The 21,291-nt window shown below is 43.0% G+C and overlaps 1 protein-coding gene across 2 annotated transcripts in view; it reads right to left on the bottom strand.

Moving 5' to 3' along the window:
* Nsf (N-ethylmaleimide sensitive factor, vesicle fusing ATPase) overlaps positions 1-21,291 on the bottom strand; it is a 130,030-nt gene that overhangs the window by 15,567 nt on the left and 93,172 nt on the right. For both annotated transcript variants that reach the window (XM_021631893.2, XM_060386589.1), the window contains exons 15-17: positions 18,534-18,667; positions 9,614-9,680; positions 7,839-7,918 (exon numbers count right to left, since the gene is read on the bottom strand). In XM_021631893.2, coding sequence (XP_021487568.1) covers positions 7,839-7,918; positions 9,614-9,680; positions 18,534-18,667 — 281 coding nt within the window. The remainder of the gene's footprint in view (positions 1-7,838; positions 7,919-9,613; positions 9,681-18,533; positions 18,668-21,291) is intronic.

Below are 21,291 nucleotides of genomic sequence, written 5' to 3'. Positions count from 1 at the left end.
GCTGAGAGAGATCAAGGCTGAGCTCTAGCTGTGAGGCAAAATTTTCATGAACGTTTCTCTGCCGATTAAAATTTAGATACTCTGAGTAACTGGGGAGTGGCGTACACCCCACACATGCATGTACACCTTCACACGTGCGCACACACACACACACACACACACACACACACACACACACACACACTCATGCCCTAGTACCACACATGCATTCTTCCAAGACCAATTTTTAAAAAGTCATACCTTTTAAGACAGTTTCTCAGATATTTGTAATAATGTTTTATAAAAGGGTTCATCAAATGTTTTACCAATTTTGATACATTGAAACTAATTTACAATTACATATTGTGTTCAATTTATCTGTAACTTTCCAAGAAAACCTACTATTCTAAGAAAAGTGCATATAAAATAGTTTTATAAGACATAGTATCTATATAATGTTATTGACTTAGAAAATGGAAAAATTAGGCCACTGGACTGTCAGTCATCATAAAAAAAAAAAAAAAAGTCCACTGCAGAAGTCACCCTGTCAAGTGGTTACAATTAATGTGTCTGGCAAAATGAGTACACCCCTTTCCTGAAGTGGTTATACATCTTATTGAGTCATACTGTAGTCATTAGCCAGAGTTAATTTTAAACAGATAGATGGAAAGATTCTCGTGTTTAGGCCTGTAGGGTTTGGAGTCTTCCATTATCTGTTTATTCACTAAAGCAACTCCAAGGCCGAAGGGCTGCCTAACATTAGCAGGGCCTTCCCGATACCCAGCGATGGTAAGGCTGTACTGAAAGGTCCTATAAGCAGGACATAAGAGCAGAGCCGTCTATAGACTGTTGCTGCTAGAACAAAGTCCACGGAGAGACACAGCTGCCTACCCAGAGATCTATGGATTTTTGTTTCATTTTTTTTAAAGATTACTTTTTAATAATTTATTTAATTTTATTTTTTATGTGTATTGGTGAGAGGGTGTCAGATCCCCTGGAACTGGAGTTATAGACAGGTGTGAGCTGCCATGTGGGTGCTGGGAATTGAACCTGGGTCCTCTGGAGAGCAGCCAGTGCTTTTAACCACTGGGCCATCTCTTCAGCCCCCCTGTAAAGAATCTTTTATTGAATACTCTTCTAAAGAGGCACTACAGATCGATGCCTTGCTGTAGTTTTTCTTGGCCCAGCTGTGCCCTGACAGTACCATGCCCACACACCTTTTTTTCAGACAGGGACTCATGTAGTCCAGGCTGGCCTTGAACATTCTATATTGCTGAGGATCACCTTGAACTTCTGAACACTTGCTTCTACCTCTCAAGGGCTAGGATTATATGTGTGTACCCCATCACTCCGAATTTTCTTTCTTTTTTTTTCCTGAGACGGTTTCACCATGTAGCCTAAGCTGGCCTTGAACTCACACCTTTCTGCCCCTACTTCCCTGAAGCTAGGATCACGGGCATGCAGCAGCACATCCTGCTTCCTTTCCTTTAAAAAACAACACAACACCCCCAGGCATCAGAGCAATAGTTCTTGTAGTTAATTTCAGTTTAAACTCCTTACTATTAGGCCTGAACCTCGCTTCAGTAATACCGCTAAGAATTTGGAAATGTTCTTTTTGAAGTTTATAGTTTCCAAAGATTATCCAATTTATCAGTTATATGTAAATTAATGTGTTGACTCCCATCAGCTGAGAAGGCAAAGGACCACGGGCCTCTGGCCAGCCTTGAGTGTCCCTGGCTACTTATCCACACGTATGATCAAGTGCCATTTTGTATATGCCCTGATAAAAGGCTGGCAGGCGCTGAAAAGGGATTGGTTCTCTATGAACTGCAAGGCTGTTCTAGTCTATCCTGATCTGTTCAGGTGGGGCTTCCAGAGTGATTCTAAACAATGTCAGGAACACCCAGGATCAAGAAGCCCTTGGGCTTGTTGAGTTAACTGGGAAATCATGTTGTTTCACAGCTCAAAACGCTCCTTTTTAGGCACTTGTCTTCCAAGTGATAAAGCTAATGTTTTACATTTGCCATTAAAGACCCAAGAGTTAACACTAAAACCATGAGTGCTAGTGGTGAAAGCAGTTCACCTGGCCTTCCCTCTTTACTGGAGCTCTTCCCTGACGCAAAGACCTCGGCTTTCATCCTTCCGATCTGGAAAAGCACATCCCCCTCCAACTTCCATAAATCTGCAAACCTTGAAAAGGGCCCCAGCGTCATGGAGTAAAAGCACCGGCATTAGGATCTCACTGCAAGGAGGGCTGTCTTCAAGCCTCTCGCTGCTAAGCCGGACATTTCCTAACACTGGACAAATTGTACGTCCAGCTCAGGGAGGGTGAACTGCAGTGGTCTTTTACCCTCCGAGCCAATTGTTAGCTTTTCACAGGAATCAGCAGGGAAGCACATGTGGAGCCTCTGTGTGCCGGTGAGCGCCCCCATGCCTTGTGTGAGTCTGCATGTAGATGAAGCAGGCCGGGAGCTTTCTGAGCTGCTGCAGCGGAGTTCTCAGAGAAGCCTTTTCTCCAGCTCGGCTCCCTGCTGGGACAGCCCTTTTCAGGCTTTCTATTCCCCCCCTCGATCTCTTCTCCTGCAGAACACAGGGGAAACTTGATTGAAATAAAGACCTAGGGAACATGTTTTATTTTCTCCTGTTCAATCCATTTTAGAAAAGCTTTTAATTGGTTTTAAAAAAGATGCTAAACAAAATGCGATGATGTTTCTCAGTTTTTATGAACTACCACTTTTTATACTTTCAAAGGGCTAATAAATCAATCATGAAAGTAACTCTCCAGATCAATTTAAAGCAAATCCACTGAATGCCAGGTTCATTAAAAATCTATGCATTTGCTTAGGAAAATTTAAAATTCAAGGAAAATTATCCTAGTAACTGAAATCTGCCTTGAATTTTTAGTTCTACACCGAAAATCCAAGAACAAGGCGATCACAAAGGGAGAAAAGGAGGGCTTGAGACCCAGTTTTAATAAGCCAATTTACAAGAAGGGAGGGGTGGGGGAGGGGAAGTGGAAAGGGAATATCTGGGTACATAACAACACTGGCCCTGGAGGGACCCTTTCATCAGAGCGCGCATGACACAGTGCTGCTTCCAGGAAGCTAGAATTGAAACAAATGCAAAAATAAAGGCTCTGCGGTGCAACCGCGGTCCTGGAAGATGTACCGTGCTTTCTAAAGTAGGATGCCCATGGTGTTTGTTTTGTTTTTGTTTGCCAGAGAGAACAGTGTTCCGTGACCCATACTCCCTACCTGACTCAGTGCCTCCAGCTTAAGCATTAAATTGGAAAATCCATGCGGCGCTGGTTTGCTCAAGAGGATGCTCCTACTGGAGCGTCACCGACATCCTTGACACTGGACCAGCTTAAAATTGTTCTCATTTTCTTGAGACAATGTACAATAAATTTACAAAGCCAGGTGGTGCAGACAAGGCTTGTTTTTATCCTGTTAAACGTGCGTCAACGAGAAGTACTTCCACTACTAATTCTTTCTGCCACAAATTCTTATGCAGCAGGTCACCTGGCAGGCAGGGGTCAGAGTTACCAAATTCTGACTAATGACAGGCCAGTGTTCCCTTAAGAGAGAATCCCTGCCATTCCCTGTCACTAAGGCAACCAGGTTTCTTACTTCTTACATACATCTTTCCTTCTCAGAGAAATTCATTCCACAGCCCTTTTTAATGACCCAATTGCCGGGTATAAGACTGCTCCCAAGCTGGGATTTCTCCACGTCCCCCAGTGGCTTGCCCTTTACTTTTAACTCCCTCTGTAACTCTTCTTTCATCATTTACATAGCTTGAGAAACTACATTTTAAAAATGTGACAATCTTATTGAGATATAATTTGCAAAGCACACACTTCACTAACTTAAAGTGTGTAACTCAACAGTTTTCAGTACAGTCACAGATACAGGCACCAGCCACCACACTTGATCTTAGATATTTTCATCTCTCCAAAGAGAAATCCCACCCTCATTAGCAGTCGCCTCTTACTCTCCCAATCCAGCCTCCCAGGCCCCGGCAGCCACTAATAATGGATTTTCTATCTCAAAGGCCAACTATGGACACCTCATAGAAATGAAATCATACTGGAGAGGTGGTACAGCAGTTTAGGGCCCTAGCTGCCCTTTGCTGGAGACCTGGGTTTGATTCCCAGCACCCACATGTTGGCTCACAACCACCTGTAACTTCAGTTCCAGGATATCTGATACCCTCTTCTGTGCCTCTGTGGGCATGTGTCACATATGTAGTATTCAGACATACATGCAGTCAAAACACCCATACATTTAAAATAAAATAACTCTAAGAAAGAAAGGACAAAGTGGAATCATCGAATGTGATCTTTTGTGATCGTCTTTTCTCACTTATCACATTGTCAAGGTCCATTTATATCGAAGCACGTACTGAGTGTATTTTCATCCCTGAATTCCACTTTGTGACTGTAAATTAGTTTATTCTAGTTGTTTTCCTTTTGGGTTTCTATGAATAATCCTGCTATGAACATTCACAAACAAGCTTTGGTGCAGGTGTGTGTTTTCGTTTGTTTTGGGTATGTTCTAGGAGTTAACTGATGGGCTACCTCCTCACTTGAAGTTCAACTGTTTGAGAAACTGCTAAACTTTCCCAAAGGCAACAGATCTTAACATTTTAATTTTTTTTAAATTAAAAAAAACCAAATAAACATTTGTTTTATGTATGAGTATGCTGTCTTCATCCACATCAGAAGAGGCGATCAGATCTTATTACAGATGGTTGTAAGCTGCCATGTGGTTGCTGGGAATTGAACTCAGGACTGCTGAGCTATCTCTCCAGCCCCAGATTTAAGTATTTTTATTAACAGTTTATATTAAAAGTTTCCAGCTTTTCTAACTCCTCACCGACACTTACTTTTATCTGACTTTTGGATCATAGTCATCTATAATCCAAAATAAAATAAAATAAAATAAAATAAAGTACTTCACTATATTGGTCTTGATTTACAGTCCCTAATGAAAGACAATATGAATGACCTGCTTGTGTATTAACTGGTCATTTGAGTTTCACGTAAAATTAAAAAAAAAAAAATAGTGGGGCTGGAGAGATGGCTCAGCGGTTAGGAGCATTGTCTGCTCTTCCAAAGGACCTGGGTTTGAGTCCCAGTACCCATGTGGCAGCTCACAACTGTCTGTAATGCCAGTTCCAAGGGATCTGACCCCTTCACACTAATGCACACAAAATAAATAAATTATTTTAAAAAATTAGTGTGTGTGAGTGGTGGGGGAGCCCATGTGCCATGTTACAAAGGTGAGGTCAGAGGGCATCTCTGCGGAGTCAGTTTTCTCCTACTTTTTCATGGATTGAACTTCTTGGGGTTGAACTCAGGGCATCAGGCTTATAGGACAAGTGCCTTTATCTGCTGGCTCTTGGACTTTCTTTCCCTTTTAAAAATTTACTTATCTATTTTTCAAGACGTGGTTTCTCTGTGTATAGTCTTGGCTGTATCCTGGGACTTGCTCTGTAGACCACGCTGGCCTTGAACCCAAACGAGTTGCCTGCCACTGCCTCCTGAGTGCTGCGATTAAAGGCGTGTACCATCAACTACTTTTAAATATTTTTATCATTTTAACCATATAACCTAAGACCATCAATACAAGATGATGCATATACAGCTATATGTATATATTCAATGTGTTATTTGAATAAACTAGGAAGGATGCATGTGTGTGGTGAGATTTAGAAGCATTAGATAATTTTCCTTTCCTTAAGAGTCTTACAAATATTTTCAGAAACAGAAACAGTTATTCTTTAGTCTCTAATGAAATTGCAACAAGATGGCTTTGGGGGCAAACGTGCTTTCGAGAAAGCCTAAAAAACCAGGTTCAACCCTGAGAACCCACTTAAAGCTGAATGGAGGGAACCAGCAACCCCTGAAGGCTGTCCCCTGGCCTCCACAGGGCCCTATGGCATGTGCCCCCAATACAAATACAATGAAAAGATATCTAAAACTTTTAAAAACATGCCATTTGTTAGTATTTTCTATTTACATCTATTTTGGATATGAAGAGCTTTCAGGGAAGAAATGAATATTTAAACTCACATAGATAATATGTGACCAGGTAAAGAAGTTTAAAAATAACACTGAAAATCTATTCATTTTTCTCCTAAGTCATTCTTTTGCATTTTTTTTAAAAGCTGAATATTATAATAAATATAGTTGGATGCCTTAAAAATCTCTCCCAATCTAAAATTTTTAAACATGCTATCTCTATAAAAAGCAGGTATGAATATATAGAAATTATTTTGTTTTAACAATTTTAGACATATGCATCTAGAGAATCAAGAGAAGGCAAAAAAAAAAAAAAAAAAAAGAAAATCCAAAAAAAAAAAAAAAAAAAAAAAACCACCTCACTTCTCTTGACTTCAAAAAGGCCAAGGCAAGAATCACTCAAACCCAGGAATTTGAGAGTGCCTGGGCACCATAGTGAGAACTCCATCTCAAAATCAAAAGAGAAACTATTAATTAGGGCTAGAGAACTTGCCTAGTATGCAGGAAGCCCTGGGTTTGATACCCAGCACAGAAAAGACATCCTTTCATATTGCATATATTTCAAAATTTCAAGGATGTTATGTATCTTTTATGACTTTAGAAAATTTTTAAGAAGCATTAAAAACCTAGAAAAGTAAGACCAGTCTTTAAGTGTAAAATATGCATGTGTATTTTTAACTGCTAAATTATATATTAGAGCCACAAACAATTTTTATTGTTTCTTTCTGCTCATAACATATTGTATATGAGACTTCCACACAGACACTAAGATGCTTTCAAATAACTGCTCACCCTCTGCCTTTCTTCCCTTTGCCTGGCATTTCTTCAGTGTTCCACCTCAAGAATCCATCTTGTGACCCAGCCAAGCATACTCTGGAAACCTCAGCGTAAGTAAGACATCTAACCTACCCTCATGGGATGCTTCTGCATCTGTTAAGGGATTGCAATCACCATCTCTGGCTGCCCAGCTCTGCTTCCTAAGGGCAGCGTGTGTCACAGGAGGAACAACTTCAGGCCATCCTCACAAGCGGAAACCACGGCAGCAAACCTGCCCGCTTGGTACCTCCGCGTGCAACCGTCAAATGCATGTTCTCAGGGAAACCGTCAAGTGATAAAGGAAACAAATAGGAACAGGTATTTGATCCTCTCTACATCTGTGTCACAATCTCCCTCTGGAGGTGATGGACGGGGCTAAGGTTGTGGAATATGCTGGGGAATTCATAAAACAAGAACGAAAACTAACTGAAACTGTCAGACCTTGATTTTTTTCAAAAAAGGAAAAAAAAATCTGTTAAGAAAAACAATTTAGAGGCTGGAGAGATGGCACAGCAGTTAAGAGTGCTGCTGCTCTTCCAGAGGACCCGGGTTCAATTCCCAGCCCCCACATGGCAAGCTCACACCTGTCTGTAACTACTCCAGTTCCAGGGGATCTGACACACTTGCACAGACATGCATGTAGGTAATATCAATGCACATAAAATAACATAAAGTATTAAAAAAAAAAAAGAAAACAATTAAAGCCAGGCATGGTGATGCACACCTTTAATCCCAGTGTTCAGGGAGGAAGAGGTAGGCGAATCGATGTGAGTTCGAGGCCAGCCCCGTCTACAAAGTGAGTCCAGGACAGCTAAGGCTACACGGTGTAACCCTGTCTGGGAAAACAAAACAAAATAAAACAAAACAAAAAAGGAAAACAATTTGCCTTAAGACAGAAGGCTACCTCAGATGCCCCTTCCAGAACAACAGAATTGTTCTGTGATTACCCATATACTTGACGGGCTCCACTCTATAAGCTTTCCTGGATTCTGTAAAAATATTGTTAGTACTAATTTACCTGAGGAGGCGCCTTTTTCAGCAACACAAGAAGAGCTTGCAACACCAGGTTGGAGAACCGGGGACCAATGGGGACATAATCTGAAAGAGAAACATGGCAGTGGCTCAGGGATGGGGATCTTGGGGCCACACGTCCGAGCATGCAGATCTGTCTGCATCGAGAGTGAACATGAGCTGTAGCAAGAGGCAGGCAGCTCTACCGTGAAAAAGACACCCTTAATAATCTACATTCTCAGAGCGCTACACAAGAACTTATCCGTCCATTTAAAAAAGCTTCTAAATATCCACTTGGATTATGCAGATGTATTTTCTGGTCTTCAGAGACTCATTTCACACTCCCCACCAAAGGAGAGAATGTCCAGGTGTTTTTAACCAAGCATTCTAAGAAATTACTGGAAACCGTCAGAGTATATTTACATATGTTACACTGACGACAAAGTTTGACATTAAAAATAGGTAGAAACTGGCTGGGATATGGCTCAGTGGTGGAGATCTCAGGAGGAGAAGAAGGAGCTGAAAATGATAGGAAAAGAAATGGTAATATAGGCACAAGGATAGAGAGGTGTTCAGATTGCCCTTCAGAGAAGGCAGCGCAGGCAACTGGAGGACTCTCTTCCCTAGCTTCCTCTGCCGGAGCCATCTGTGCTCAGAGCCCTGCTGGCATCAGCCCCATGAAGTCAAGGTTTTCTGAACAGCCAGGATATAGGTACATTCTATGTTACGTTACTTTCTGGCAATATATGTTATAAAGGTTAGATAGTACAGCTGCAGGCCAGCAGAGGGCATCAGATCACATTATAGATGGTTGTCAGCCACCATGTGGTTGCTGGGAATTGAACTCAGGACCTCTGGAAGAGCAGGCAGTGCTCTTCACCACTGCGCTATCTCTCCAGCCCACAGCACAAGTTTTTGACAGTGTGTTGCTGTGACCACATGCCTTGATTATGCTCAGAGAAAGGAATTTACAGAGAGCCATGCACATGACTAAAAGTTCTTAAAGAAATAATCCTATAAACTGGGCTGTAATGTCCCAAACATGGCACATCCCAAGCCCTGGCCATTAGATAAGCACTATTAATTTGGGGAGGCCTTCTAGATATACGTGCTTTGTTTTACAATAAATACTACCCAAACTTCAAAAGCAAATAGCAGACGACCCCATGCTAAGGCTGAACAGCACAGGGAAGTAAAGAACAGTTAACTTGGAACCATTACTGCACATTAGTGCAGCCCGGGCTGGGCAGGGTCCTCAGTGTTTATTAGGTCACCAGCTGTCTGTTTCCACAGTGCATGTCCCATCCTGACCCACTGTCGTAGTGATATACACCAGACTGACTTCATTTACAACGAACAAAATAGAAAGGTGACAAAGCTTTTCCGACATTTAATAGTTTGTTACTGAGTTGGGTGTGGGGTGGGGGGTGGGGCTAGGTCTTACTCATCTTTGTAACCACTGTACTTCAACCTAAGAGATATTTAATAGGTATGTTTTTAAATTACTGTAGAGCACCTTTAATTTTCAGAGCTTCAATATTGATTACCCTACATTGCTCATTTATCTTGGACAGGACACACTGGAGAAAACGAGGCTGCTAGCTCATCTGACTACTGATTTCCTACAACAGATGCTGTTACAGTCCCTCTGAGAAAAAGAAAGGCATTTTTATTGCCTTTTCGCCTCCAACGTCCCATGGAAATACTCTCCTCCTATAATTTCGGGATTCCAGTTGTCATGTGCGGCGAAGTCACACATGAACAGCCGAAGTCACAACTCACCGAGCAGTCTCTCGATGTCATCCACGACCACACAGCTGAGCTGAGATTTGTAAGCATCATCGAAGATCTTCAAGAAAGAAAATCATGTCTGACCTTACTGTCCTCCATAGTAATGACAATTCCAAGAATTTGGTTAACTTTTTTCTACTCTTTTTGAGACAGGGTCTCAGTATGTAGACCAGGCTGGCCTTGAACTCAAGAGATTCACCTGCCTCTGCCTCCTGAATGCTGGGATTAAAAACGTGCACCACGATGCCCAGCTAAATTTGGTTAATTCTTGAACAAACAAAGCACAGTGTGACAGTAGTGAACAGAGTGAAATATGTTACTAGGTTACAGGACCTTAGAACCTGAAGAGCTCGCGTGGGGAAACTGGAAGCAGTTATGACTTAGTAAGATGGTGGCTGAACACAGTCAGCAAATTAAAGCAAGCGGTGAGGGAGGATGCTGTGTCCCGGCAAACATGGAGCAGCAGTTTCAAATCAGACAGAGAATATGTTGCTGTAGAGGCTGAAGCTGAGTGCCCGCCTTCAGGCCAGCCTCTTACGAGTGAGGATGTCGTTCTAGACACTGTGAATGGGGCTCAGCGCACCCACCAGTGTCATGAGTACAAACACTGTCCCGTGCTGTGTCACAACCCCAGCTTGTCCTTGGTAACCTGTCTCCCCACTGGAATGTGAAGTGGATAAGAATGTTTGCTTTGTTTATAACACCTTTGGCACCCAGCATGAAACAAACAGTTGAGACAACACAAGCCCCGAGGACGTCTTGTTCTGCATCATTCTTCTTTCTGTTCTGTTTCCGCAGCGTTTTCTATACTGCACATACACTGTGGATTCGTTATATTTTCCCATATATTAAACTAGACTGTAAAAACACAGAAAGCGAGCACTGTTTCATTATCTCAATTAATATAATGCTGGACCCGAAAAATAACAGGCGTTTGTTAAAAAACAAAATTAAAGCTGGGCAGTGGTGGTGCACGCCTTTGATCCCAGCGCTTGGGAGGCAGAGGCAGGTGGATCTCTGAGTTCAAGGTCAGCCTGGTCTACAAAGTGAGTCCAGGACAGCCAGGCTACACAGAGAAACCCTGTCTCAAACAACAACAATAATAAATTTATGCTTTTTTTAATACTTAAGCAGAAATATCATGTAGGTAGTTGGAGATGTCCAACTGACGCCAGTCTGAGGAAAGGCGCGTGACAGTGGCAGGTGGAATCAGGGCTGGAAGAGACATTCAGGCAGCAGTGGGAGAGGAAGAAGAACACAACGCTAAGGATGACAGGGTAGGAAGCATTATTGCCATGCTCATTCAGTCGTTTCAGTCACTCAGTCAACACGTTTTTAAGTTCCTATCATTTGTCAAGTGTTGATAAAGCCACCTGAGCAAGCAGGGAGGCAGGTAACTAACTGCACTGTCAAGAGTTAGAACGGGGAAAGGTCCCCGGGACTGTGAAGACGCCCTTCTGAAAGAAGACTTCAGAGCCACTGCATGAGTCACCGGATCCCCAGCCCTAGTCTTGGATGCCAGAGCCACACATTACCTACTCGCCTGAGTCTTTGAGAAACTACAGTGAGCAAGGGTCCTCTTCAGAGCCGTGATGCACACATGCCCTGGGAGGAAGAACCACAGTCCAGCCTGTGATGGATCTGCTGGGTTGGGGGTGCTTCCTGCAGCATAACTGAAGCTATCCCGAGCCACGCAGGCACGCAGGGGACAAGGGAACCGCCCACCTCTGCCTGTGCTGGATTAAAGATGTGCACCACCACACTCTGTTTGCCTTGGAGGATCTTAAAATTTTCAGTGAGCTAAATTTACTGTAAAGGCAGTTAAAACTACAGAGTTTTAAGCAATGAACCGAGATGCAGGTTTTACAGTTTAGGAACATTTTCCAGGCTGAAATACGGAGAAGCAAGGGGAGAGTTAGAGCCTGAGGACCGTCAGGCGTCAAGTGAGAGACGGTGTGGGGAGTGAATGTATGGAGAAGACAGTAGATACTACAGGGCTTTGTGGGGCCGAGAAGGACGCAGCCAAGGATGAGTGTGGTGATGAGGGAGAAATGGGAGTCAAAGATTCTTGTTGTATGGGGAATGGATTCGGAGTACATCTGGACAGCCCCTTCCTAGGAAGAGAAGATTTGACAGTTAGGTGTTCAGTTTCCTGATGGTTACTTTTGGTTTTGAGTTAGTGAGTTCAAGACCACGAAGAGACCTGGTAGCATCGGTTACTCACCGTGACAAAGGCTGTGACAAAGCCATTTGGAACTTGACTCCCTAACTCAACTCCTGCTCTGATCTGAAAGTGCACACACGCCTCACCCCTTTCAGTCCCTGCTTTCACAGGCCCCTCTTTATCTGGTCACCAATCTAACAGAAGGTCTTCCCCTGTTCCCTGCATCCCCAAGACTACACAAGAAGATGTGTAGTCTTCTCAGAAATGGGCCCCAGCAGAGTGTTCACTGAGCTGAGACCCAGGCTTGACGGCGAGCACAGGAGATTAGCTGCCAGCCTAAATCTAATGAGATATTTGCATGCTGAGCTGGAAAGTTCTACCCTAATTTTATGTAAATCAATTCAAAGAGGAAGTGAGGTATTGGAAGAAGGGAGAGAGAGAAAAATTAAATAAAATCACGCAAACTGCCCTAGTTAGAATGCCACCACAGCTTGCCATCAGTAGATGCACAATCAAATATGCCACCACTGGCCTGGAGCAGCCAGGTGGACTACAGCTGCAGCTAGGAGCTATACCTCACCGACTCCTGCCCCTTTGCCCCCCAAAAAAATCAATCTAAGGAATGTACAATCATTCTAGAGTCATCAGGGAGTGTCCTGGAGAGCAAGTGAAATGCCATCATATACAAATGTGGTCTAAGTGAGTCAGGTGGGAACCTGAAGAAGGGTTAGAGAAGAATTGAAGGACCAGAGGGAAGAACAGTCAGGGCTGGTGTGAGAATGATGAGATTTGCTCTCAAGGATGAAGGCAATCTCCAGAAAACAGATTCTCAGAGTCTGTCCCCGGCTGTGGACACCAGGGGCCTGGCACCATTCAACATGCTGCACTACCTCTCCAGCTTGTACAACACAGACCCGAGCGAGGGTCAGGAGAGACAACCAGGCCATTGGCAGCCTGGGCTCCAGGAGAGCATGCTGGAGACACAGCATAAGCAGAGCAACAGGGACTGGGGCAGGCTAGGGGGCGGCGGGGAGGGCGGGCAGGGCACTGCCAGTACTCAAGGCACAGAGCTCACCCCGCCTCGCCTCGGCCTCTTCAGACAAGCGAGAGCCACCTGTGAGGAGAGGTGGGGCAGCAGCTGCTCCCCTGGCCGATGTGAACGCTCCAGGGAGGGGGCCGGCATTATTAGCTCCATGTTAATCCCAGCCTTTCAGAGTCACAAGCCGCAGCAAGTGTGCTCTAAGGAGCTTCTAGCCTTCATTTTCTGCAACCTCTTTAGTGCTCTTAAGTAAGTGAAGCTAAGCTCTCTCTCTCTCCGAGACTGGAAGGGTTCACTTCAGTTTTGGAGTAGCTGGCGTGAAGCACCACAGCCTAGTTAACAGGAATCTAATGACAGGAGGAAGCTAATGGCTTAGAAAATCCCTAATGCAGTAAATCTGTCAGCAATTAGTGGCAAGCACACGCTAATCATATTTGGTGGCATATAAAAACGTAAATGAGTGAATTTAAATTGGCACTATCAGTAATAATCTCTGGTCTCGAAAAATAATTTGGGAGCAGTCCAAGCAAGCATCAGCTGTCTCCCGACAAGGCTGCACAGGAAGTGGACCTCAAGTTTCGGCAAAGCACTAAAGCTTCTTGGATTGACCTTAAAATCCCTTATTTGTTCTCCCTGCTTTTCAGGAAAAAAGTCTTACATTTTTCACTACCGTGATCCACAGAGAGGGTGTGCCTCACCGGCTAAAAGCCATGTGGTCTCAAAGCTCTGCTCCTCCTTTACATGCTGGGCAAAAAGACAAGTGTGTTCACCCAAAAGCCAGGGGATGTCCACCACGGCCCTCAGCCACTTCTGGAGCGCCCACGCCGCTCAGCTCATGCGTGCTCAAGCTTCACCGAATCGGCTCCATGATATTATTAGGATGTCAACCCAAAACATCCAAATTCTGTTGCTTAGTAACTGCTGTCAGAAGATCCAGTTTCCAGCTCTGCTCTTTGTACGGGCTAAAGCATGAAAAGAGGAGGATTAGGCAGCATGACTGTTCTGTGCAGACTACAGTTTGCAGTGGATTTGCAGCAGGGTATTCACAGAAGATTAGCTCTCCCTTGCAAAGCTAGTGGGAAGGAGAATTTCTTCTGTTAATTTTCAAACCTTTGAAAATAAGAAATATGCTATTAATAGAAGGTCCACAAACTGCCAATGTTTTTATTTAGTTTTGTCTTAAAAAATTCAGTGGTATTCTATCTTGGTACTAAGTGTGTACTCAGAAGCATCATGACTAGGTAATTGGTTAAAATAAAATTCTATTGCTTTGTTCTCTTCATTTAAAGTCATCAACAGCCAGCAAAATAGATTTTTGCAGTGTAGATGCAAAAAGAATTAATAAAAGAATTAAAATTTTAGAACAGAATCAAGTTGGGAAAGCAAACATAAAATAGGAGAAAAAAAAAGAAAGATCTGTAAATATGTCAAATATCTTAGTGGAGCATATGATACTTCCTCTCCCCACCCAGAAGGAGAGGCAGTGTTGAGCGGACCCGTACAGAAAGGATTTATTGAAGAAGGTAACACAAGTACAGGCAAATTTGAAATTAATTGAGAATAAACTATTTTCATGTACTTTTGCATTCATTTTGGGGGAAAACACAATAGAGTGATTGTGGCCCTCTTTCTTCGTAAAAACTTCTGGTCCAAGCAATGAAATGGTAATAAAGTTATTGAACAAACTTACTCAGACCACTCCTATTGAACAACATTAACATGTTATATGTAATTTCTGAGCTCATAAACTATTATAATTATAGAACATTAGGGGACACACACACTGTTAGGGATGGAGCACCAGGCCTTCTTCTGCTAGACAGATATCCTACAGAGTCATTAAGCCAGTCATTAGAATGTTGCTAACGAAATAATTAAGTGCCAACCTTCTCCCTAACAGACTGGAAAAGAAAAATCTAATAACACTAAGTTGGGGCAAAAATCCAAAGAAAGTCCATTCTTTTCTTTTTTGTTTTTTTTTCAGGACACAGTTTCTCTGCATAGCCCTGGCTGCCCTGGAACTCACTCTTATAGACCAGGCTGTCCTCGAACTCAGAGTCATGGGCCTCTGCCTCTGGAATGCTGGGATCAAAGGCATTTGCTACCACCACCTGTTTTTTTGTTTTGTTTTCTAAATTTTAAAGTGTAAATTATCACAGCTTTCTGAAGGAATGAGCTGCGTAAAAGCAGTAGTATCTTTTTTTTTTAATAAGTAGCAGTTTGATAGCAATGTATCTAAAAATCTTCACAAAGTTTTTGTTTTGTTTTGTTTTGTTTCCTGTGAGAATGTGTCTCCTAGAAATGTCAGAGAAGCTAAACTCATCAAGTCTCACCAGCATGGCTGCCTAAATGTAAGCTGTGACCTGAACAAGAATGACACAATTAGACATGCTAACATGGAGCAGATGAAGCTCACAAGTCCTCCACCCTAGATGAAGGACTACAGGCAATGAAGGAATGCTGAGGTTAATAGTCTTCCCTGGAAGAGCACGCCAATTGGTTATCCAACACCAAGCGGGCAGTCCTGAAAACATGCATACAAGTTACATTATATGCACTGAGCAGGTTGTGTTTATATATTTAGGAATATATAGGAATACACACACACACACACACACACACACACACACACACGTGACAACAAAGATAAAGAAGCCATGAGTTCGAGAGAGCAAGGGTGTGCATAGGAAGGGCTGGAGAAAGAAAAGAGAAGGGGGAAATTGGTGTAATTTTTATTATAATCTGAAAGAAAATCTTTATAATAAAAATATTAACAATAATTAGCAATCCAAATCCTGAAGATTTATCCTAAAGAAATAAGCAGAAACCTGTACAATAATAAAATTGCCCACCATACTTAGATACATATTCTATCAAAGGCATACCATTTTACTTTAAATAAATTACCATCTCATTTAATTCTCATACTATGTCTACGCGACAATTCTCCTGCCTCAGCCTACTGAGTGCTGGGATTCAGGTTATGTACCAGCATGCTCTAAACCAACATTCCTTCCATATTAAAGAGATAAAAGCAAAAGCTTAAATTAACATATCTTGTTATTTAGGCTTGCAGAGAAATATAATTTATTCAAGGTGACAGAGACCATAAGTGTGACAGAGATGCTATTCAAATCCAGGTCGATTTGAATCAAAACCCAAATACTTGTCACATGATGATAATCAACCTAAGAGGAATCTAATAAAGATGTAGGGCAGTGATTTCTCTAGTTTGGCAATCCTACAGAACACTATAATTGTGAGTAAAACACGGAAACAACCTTTTAAATTGTGTGTAACTTTTAAATTGTGTGCATGTGCCCGGGCACAGGAGTGCAGGTAGAGGACAGAAGCACCAGGCCCCCTGAAGCTGGAGGCGGGGCTGTAGGTGAGTGTGGGTGCCAGGGACTTCCCAGAGGAACCCTTTAAATGGGTATTACTCCGCTGTTAATAATCCTGAGGTAAGCTTCAGTTACATTTTGTTTATTTATTTAGGGTTTTCTTTCTTGAGACAAGCTCTCACTATGTAGAACAGGCTGGCCTGGAACTCTATTTAGACCAGGCTGGGCCCCCAGCTCAAAGAGAGTGTGAGTATGCGTGTGTGTGTGTGTATGTGTAAGTATGTGCATGAATGTATTTACAAAGAGCCAAAGGACAAGCACAAATACAGATTATTTTCTTAATCTGTCATTTTTTTTATTTTCTCTATTATGTTCGCTATTCAAAAAAAGCCACATGGAAAGAGAACACTTAGCGGACAGAAATGTCTTGTTTTGTTTGTTTTAGAATTATCTGTGGCCTGACAAGGAAGTTAAAGCACCCTTTTCTCATGCTCACACTGAAACCGGTGGGACAGCAACAGCGGAAGGTGGCATCCAGAAGGATTCAAGGTGGCGTTTACGGTTCATTTTCAAAATTAACCCAGGGGCCTTGTCTGAGCGAGCCCCTGGGTGTCAGTCAGCCTGCCATTAAGTGACAATGTGAAAACCATTTGCTTGCAAAACCTTACAATATTTCTAATATGTTCCTAAGGCACCTATGCTCCATTATTCTCTCTGTTCTGAAGTTCTGTTACAGGAAATAATGTCTGCCCCAATTCCAAGGAAAGCAAACAAACAAAAAAAACTAATGTAGACTTGTTATTAATCTGCTGGAGCAGGTTTTTTTTTTTGTTTTGTTTTTTTGTTTTAATTTGAAAACTGCATGGATGATCCAGACAGTGAATCATGAATCAGGACAATTTGAATAAGCTGGTACGGACTCTTAGTTTTATATTCCATAGCTTTCTGCTCATCTAAAACTCTACCTTGAAAGGCTTCAGCAATTTAAAGATTAAATCATAAGTTATTAAGTCATTAATTTAACCATTTAAGCCTCTAAATTCAGCACATATTACCTTCCCCCCTCAAGTCAATTTGCAAGAGATTAAAATAATAAAAATGATACTATCTCACACTCACTAGGTGGCTTTGATCTGCAGGAGTCTAAAGTACTTTTTAAAAACTTTATAGAAAAACAAGGACCATCCACCCACATCTCAGAGCACTTGTGAGGTAGGAGCTGCAGCAGCTGGAAAGCAGTGGAGTTGCCTGCCACCTGCACAGGCTACTATTTTTGAACAGGCACAGGAATGGACGGTTTAGGGCAAGGCATATATAACCAGCTTCTCCGTAAGTGTGAAGTTCAGCGGCTACACATTCTGAGGGTTACAGTTGCAATGCTGGTAGCTTGAGGGCTGCCTTTACAGGAAAGACACAAGCCTGAGAGGCCGGACAAGGGTTCGGAGGTAGAGTACTTGCCTGACTTGTGCCAGGCTCACTCAAACAGAACAAAGTAACATGGAGGAGTATGCAAAATTAGAACATCAACATTAACGCTGGCTACCGAGTGAAAAGAACAGCCGTTGCGTTTTCGTCCCTGACTGTTCCCAGCAGTCAGCTGCTGTTGCTGTCACCTCACTTGGTACTTGCTTGGATGAAAAGTGAGGTGGATCAGATGATCCTAACTCTGCTGTGTGTTGCTCTAACTTCACTAATGGCTCAGACTGCCAGATTCAGAAGATGGCAAACACTTGCAGAAAGGGAAAGAAGGGGGGGGCGGGCATGAAGTTGAAGGAAGAGGCTCTTCTTGAGCACATGATACACAACCATAGGGGTTCTTGGAAAAAGCTTCCATAGGTATTTTAATCTCTGTTCTTTTCCAAACTAAAGTCAACTTAATTGAACCTGGACAGTTTGGCTCTGTATGATGATAAAGAACTAATGAAAGAAAGAAAATGAATTTGTCCCAACTCTCTGAAGTGAGCTTTCTTTAGTCAAACTGATACAGATAAGAAGTGAAAATTAGTGTCAATGTGTACTAAGACAGTAAAATTTGGAAGGCAAAGAAATTCTCAACAAAAACGCATTACAAAGCACTTGGGAGGCAGAGGCAGGCGATCTCTGTGAGTTCAAGGCCAGCCTGGTCTACAGAGTGAGTTCCAGGATAGCCAGGGCTACACAGAAAGACCCTGTGTTGAAAAACCAACAAAACAAAAGTTTTAGAGTCTGAAATAGTCACTGCCGGATCTCAAATTCTGATAATTAGTTCTCCTTGAGAACAAGTGGCCCCAGCTTTGTACGCATGCCCACACAGGCACACGTGTGCGGGTACATCTGCACACACTCATCTGAGACTAGAAATTAAAATGAAAATCAAAATCTTGATACCTTCTTCATGGCCTGACACTTGGCTGTCTCAGAGAAGCCGATCATTTTATCAGGGGAGCAGATCTTGATGAAGGGGAAGTTGGATTCCTCTGCAATCTTTGCAGCGAGGGCAGTCTTCCCGCTGTGAGGAGGGCCTGCATAAGAAGACAGGCGGAGGAAAAAAGCCAACCTGAGAGCCGGGACTCAAACAAGTTTAAACTTTTATCCACAAGGTACTGAGGTCTCAACTAGTTGCTCATTAACATTTCCTGACAGTTTCACAGCAGACATGTTTCCTTTTATTTATTAGCAACTAAGCTTAATGAACTGATTAGCATTTCTCAAAAGTGCAGTGGAATGCATGCCTTCCCGCCTTCTCACATACCCTTCATCTCCCAACCTTCTGACTAAGCATGAGCACAAGGATTTTGCTTCTGAAAGGAAAGAAAATGTATCCAAATGCTTATCAGTATGCGCATCATTAGTTCCTTCAGTCTCTTTCTCTTCTTTTTCTTTTTCTTTTTTTTTCTTTTTTGATAACAAAATATACAGGCTTTTTTAGCAGATGATATTGAGTGCTGGGGCAAACCGCTTTATTAGAAGCAAGCTAGAAGGCAATCAAATCCCTAAAGTCACCTGCAGTAGACACCAGGCTCCTGTGCCCTGGAAGACATGCCCCTCCTCCCAGTCAGAACCAAGCAATCCTTCCTTGCTGTTCTCTCTGGAATGGGACACTAGCGACAGTTCCTCTGTCTCTTGCCGATGGCATTTAAATACATTTTGCTGGTCTGAAAGCTCGATAAATAAGTCCAAACCCTCTTCGTGCTCCTCAACATTACCCTTTATTTTCTCTTTGAGGCAGAACTTTCCTAAACATCTCCCTGGCTGCACTCACCCACCCTCACCCAACTGTAGCACTCTCCACCCACACTGGTCACTGGACTCCACACAGGTATTTTTCTGGGGCATTTGATGCAGCTCCTCTGTCCCGAAGCGCCTTTCCTGGCTGCCTGGCCGCACGCTCTCCCCCGTCCTCTTCCCCACGGTTACTCTTGCTTAGTCGTCCTTGTCATTTTTGCCTGCTCTATTTAGTCCTGAACTGTTAGCAAGTCTCAGATGAAAGTTCCAGGCCTTGTCTGTATTTCACCCACACCCTTTCTTTAAAGGACTGCATCCACTCCTGTGACTGCCAGGGCAGATCCGGATCTAGGGCAGCCAGGCTGCTTCTGAGAGCTTCAGACCTGCAAATCAAACAAGCCAGTCGACATTTCTAAGCTCATTATCCTACAGGAACCTGGAATTTAACTGCTCAAGAGTGAGTTCAGGATCTTTCTTCTGAAAATCTGTTTCTCTGCCAGTGTTCTCTGATAAACAGCCCCATTTACCAGGCTGGGAGTCGTGTCTGACACCTTTGCCCATACTTACTTATCTTTTTATTTCTAAAAGATTTTGTTTAAAAAAAAAATATGTGGATGTTATATGTTTCTCTGTGTGTACGCATGTGTGTGCGTGAGTGCACGTGTGTGTGCCTGTATGTGCATGCAGTGTGTCAGAAAAAGAGGGTGTCAGATACCCTGGAGCTGGAGTTAGTTACAGGCTGATGTGAGCTGGCTCAAACAGGCCTGGGAACTGAATTTAAGTGGTCTACAAAAGCAGAAAGTGCTCTTAACTACTGAGCCATCTCTCCCGCCCCTGCCAGGATTTAGCCTGACTAGTTATGTCTCAGCTTCTGCTTCCCTGTAAATGACACAGTGAGAAAAGCAATACCCGTGGCTAGTTATGGCAGCACACCCCTTTAATCCAGCATTTGGGGGGCAGAGGCAGGTGGATCGAGGCCAGCCTGGTCTACAGATAATATTCCAGGACAGCCATCTAGAAAAACTACTACTAATAATAACAACAACAAAACCCCCAAAATAAACAGCATCTGTACTCACAGGCCTGAGGTGAAGATCAGATGAACCAGTACACGTGAAGTGCTAACAGGCTAACTGGCAGATAGAAAGGACTTTAAAAGCCTTTACTACCTCTTTCACGTTTCTCAGATAAGTCCACTTCTCTGTGGCACCACTGTCACCCCAGCGTTTCCATCCACAGTCAGAACCTCACTAGGCCAATTCGTCTGTGTCTACTGGGTAGCTTTCTGTGTCTTTCTGAGCCTCCTATCCATTTTCTACCATAAAGCAGCCATAACGGCGTTTTTCAGACTACAAATGTGCTGGTGTGACTTGACTATTAGAACGCTTTTGAGTGGCTTCCCAGTGCCCCGAAGGCATAGTCTGAATCTCTTCTCTTTTCCCCTCTGGTTCTGGAGCTCAAGGCATCACACATGCCAAGCTGGCACACACTAACCAAGCTACATACATCTCTAGCCCTACAGAGTACAAATATTTAAGCTGATGAGGCTTTTCAAGAGCTGGTTCCTATCCAGCTTGATTTTATTATTATTTATTACTATTGTGTACACATTTGTATTTGCATGCTATGATACACCTGTGGAGAAACAGCTCTCTTCTTTCTGTGGGTTCTGGTGACACCAAACTCGCATGGCAAGCACCTTCTCCCTCCAAGCCATCACACTGGCCCCTCCCACCATCTTCACAATCCTACTTTCAATAATCTTTCTGTTTCAAGGTCTTTCCTGTGAAGACACTGCTCACATGCTGGTCTCTTTTCATAGAATATCTTTCTCAATTCTTTTGCCAGCTTCTACCCATCCTTTGGCTCTTGGCTTAACATGCTTTTCTCAGAAGCCCTCACCTCTAGGCCTTAGGGGAGC

The sequence above is a fragment of the Meriones unguiculatus genome, chromosome 7 (assembly GCF_030254825.1).
Source record: "Meriones unguiculatus strain TT.TT164.6M chromosome 7, Bangor_MerUng_6.1, whole genome shotgun sequence".
Taxonomy (NCBI): Eukaryota; Metazoa; Chordata; class Mammalia; order Rodentia; family Muridae; genus Meriones; species Meriones unguiculatus.
Note: the sequence above shows the minus strand (reverse complement) of the source record. Positions and strands in the feature narration are given on the sequence as shown.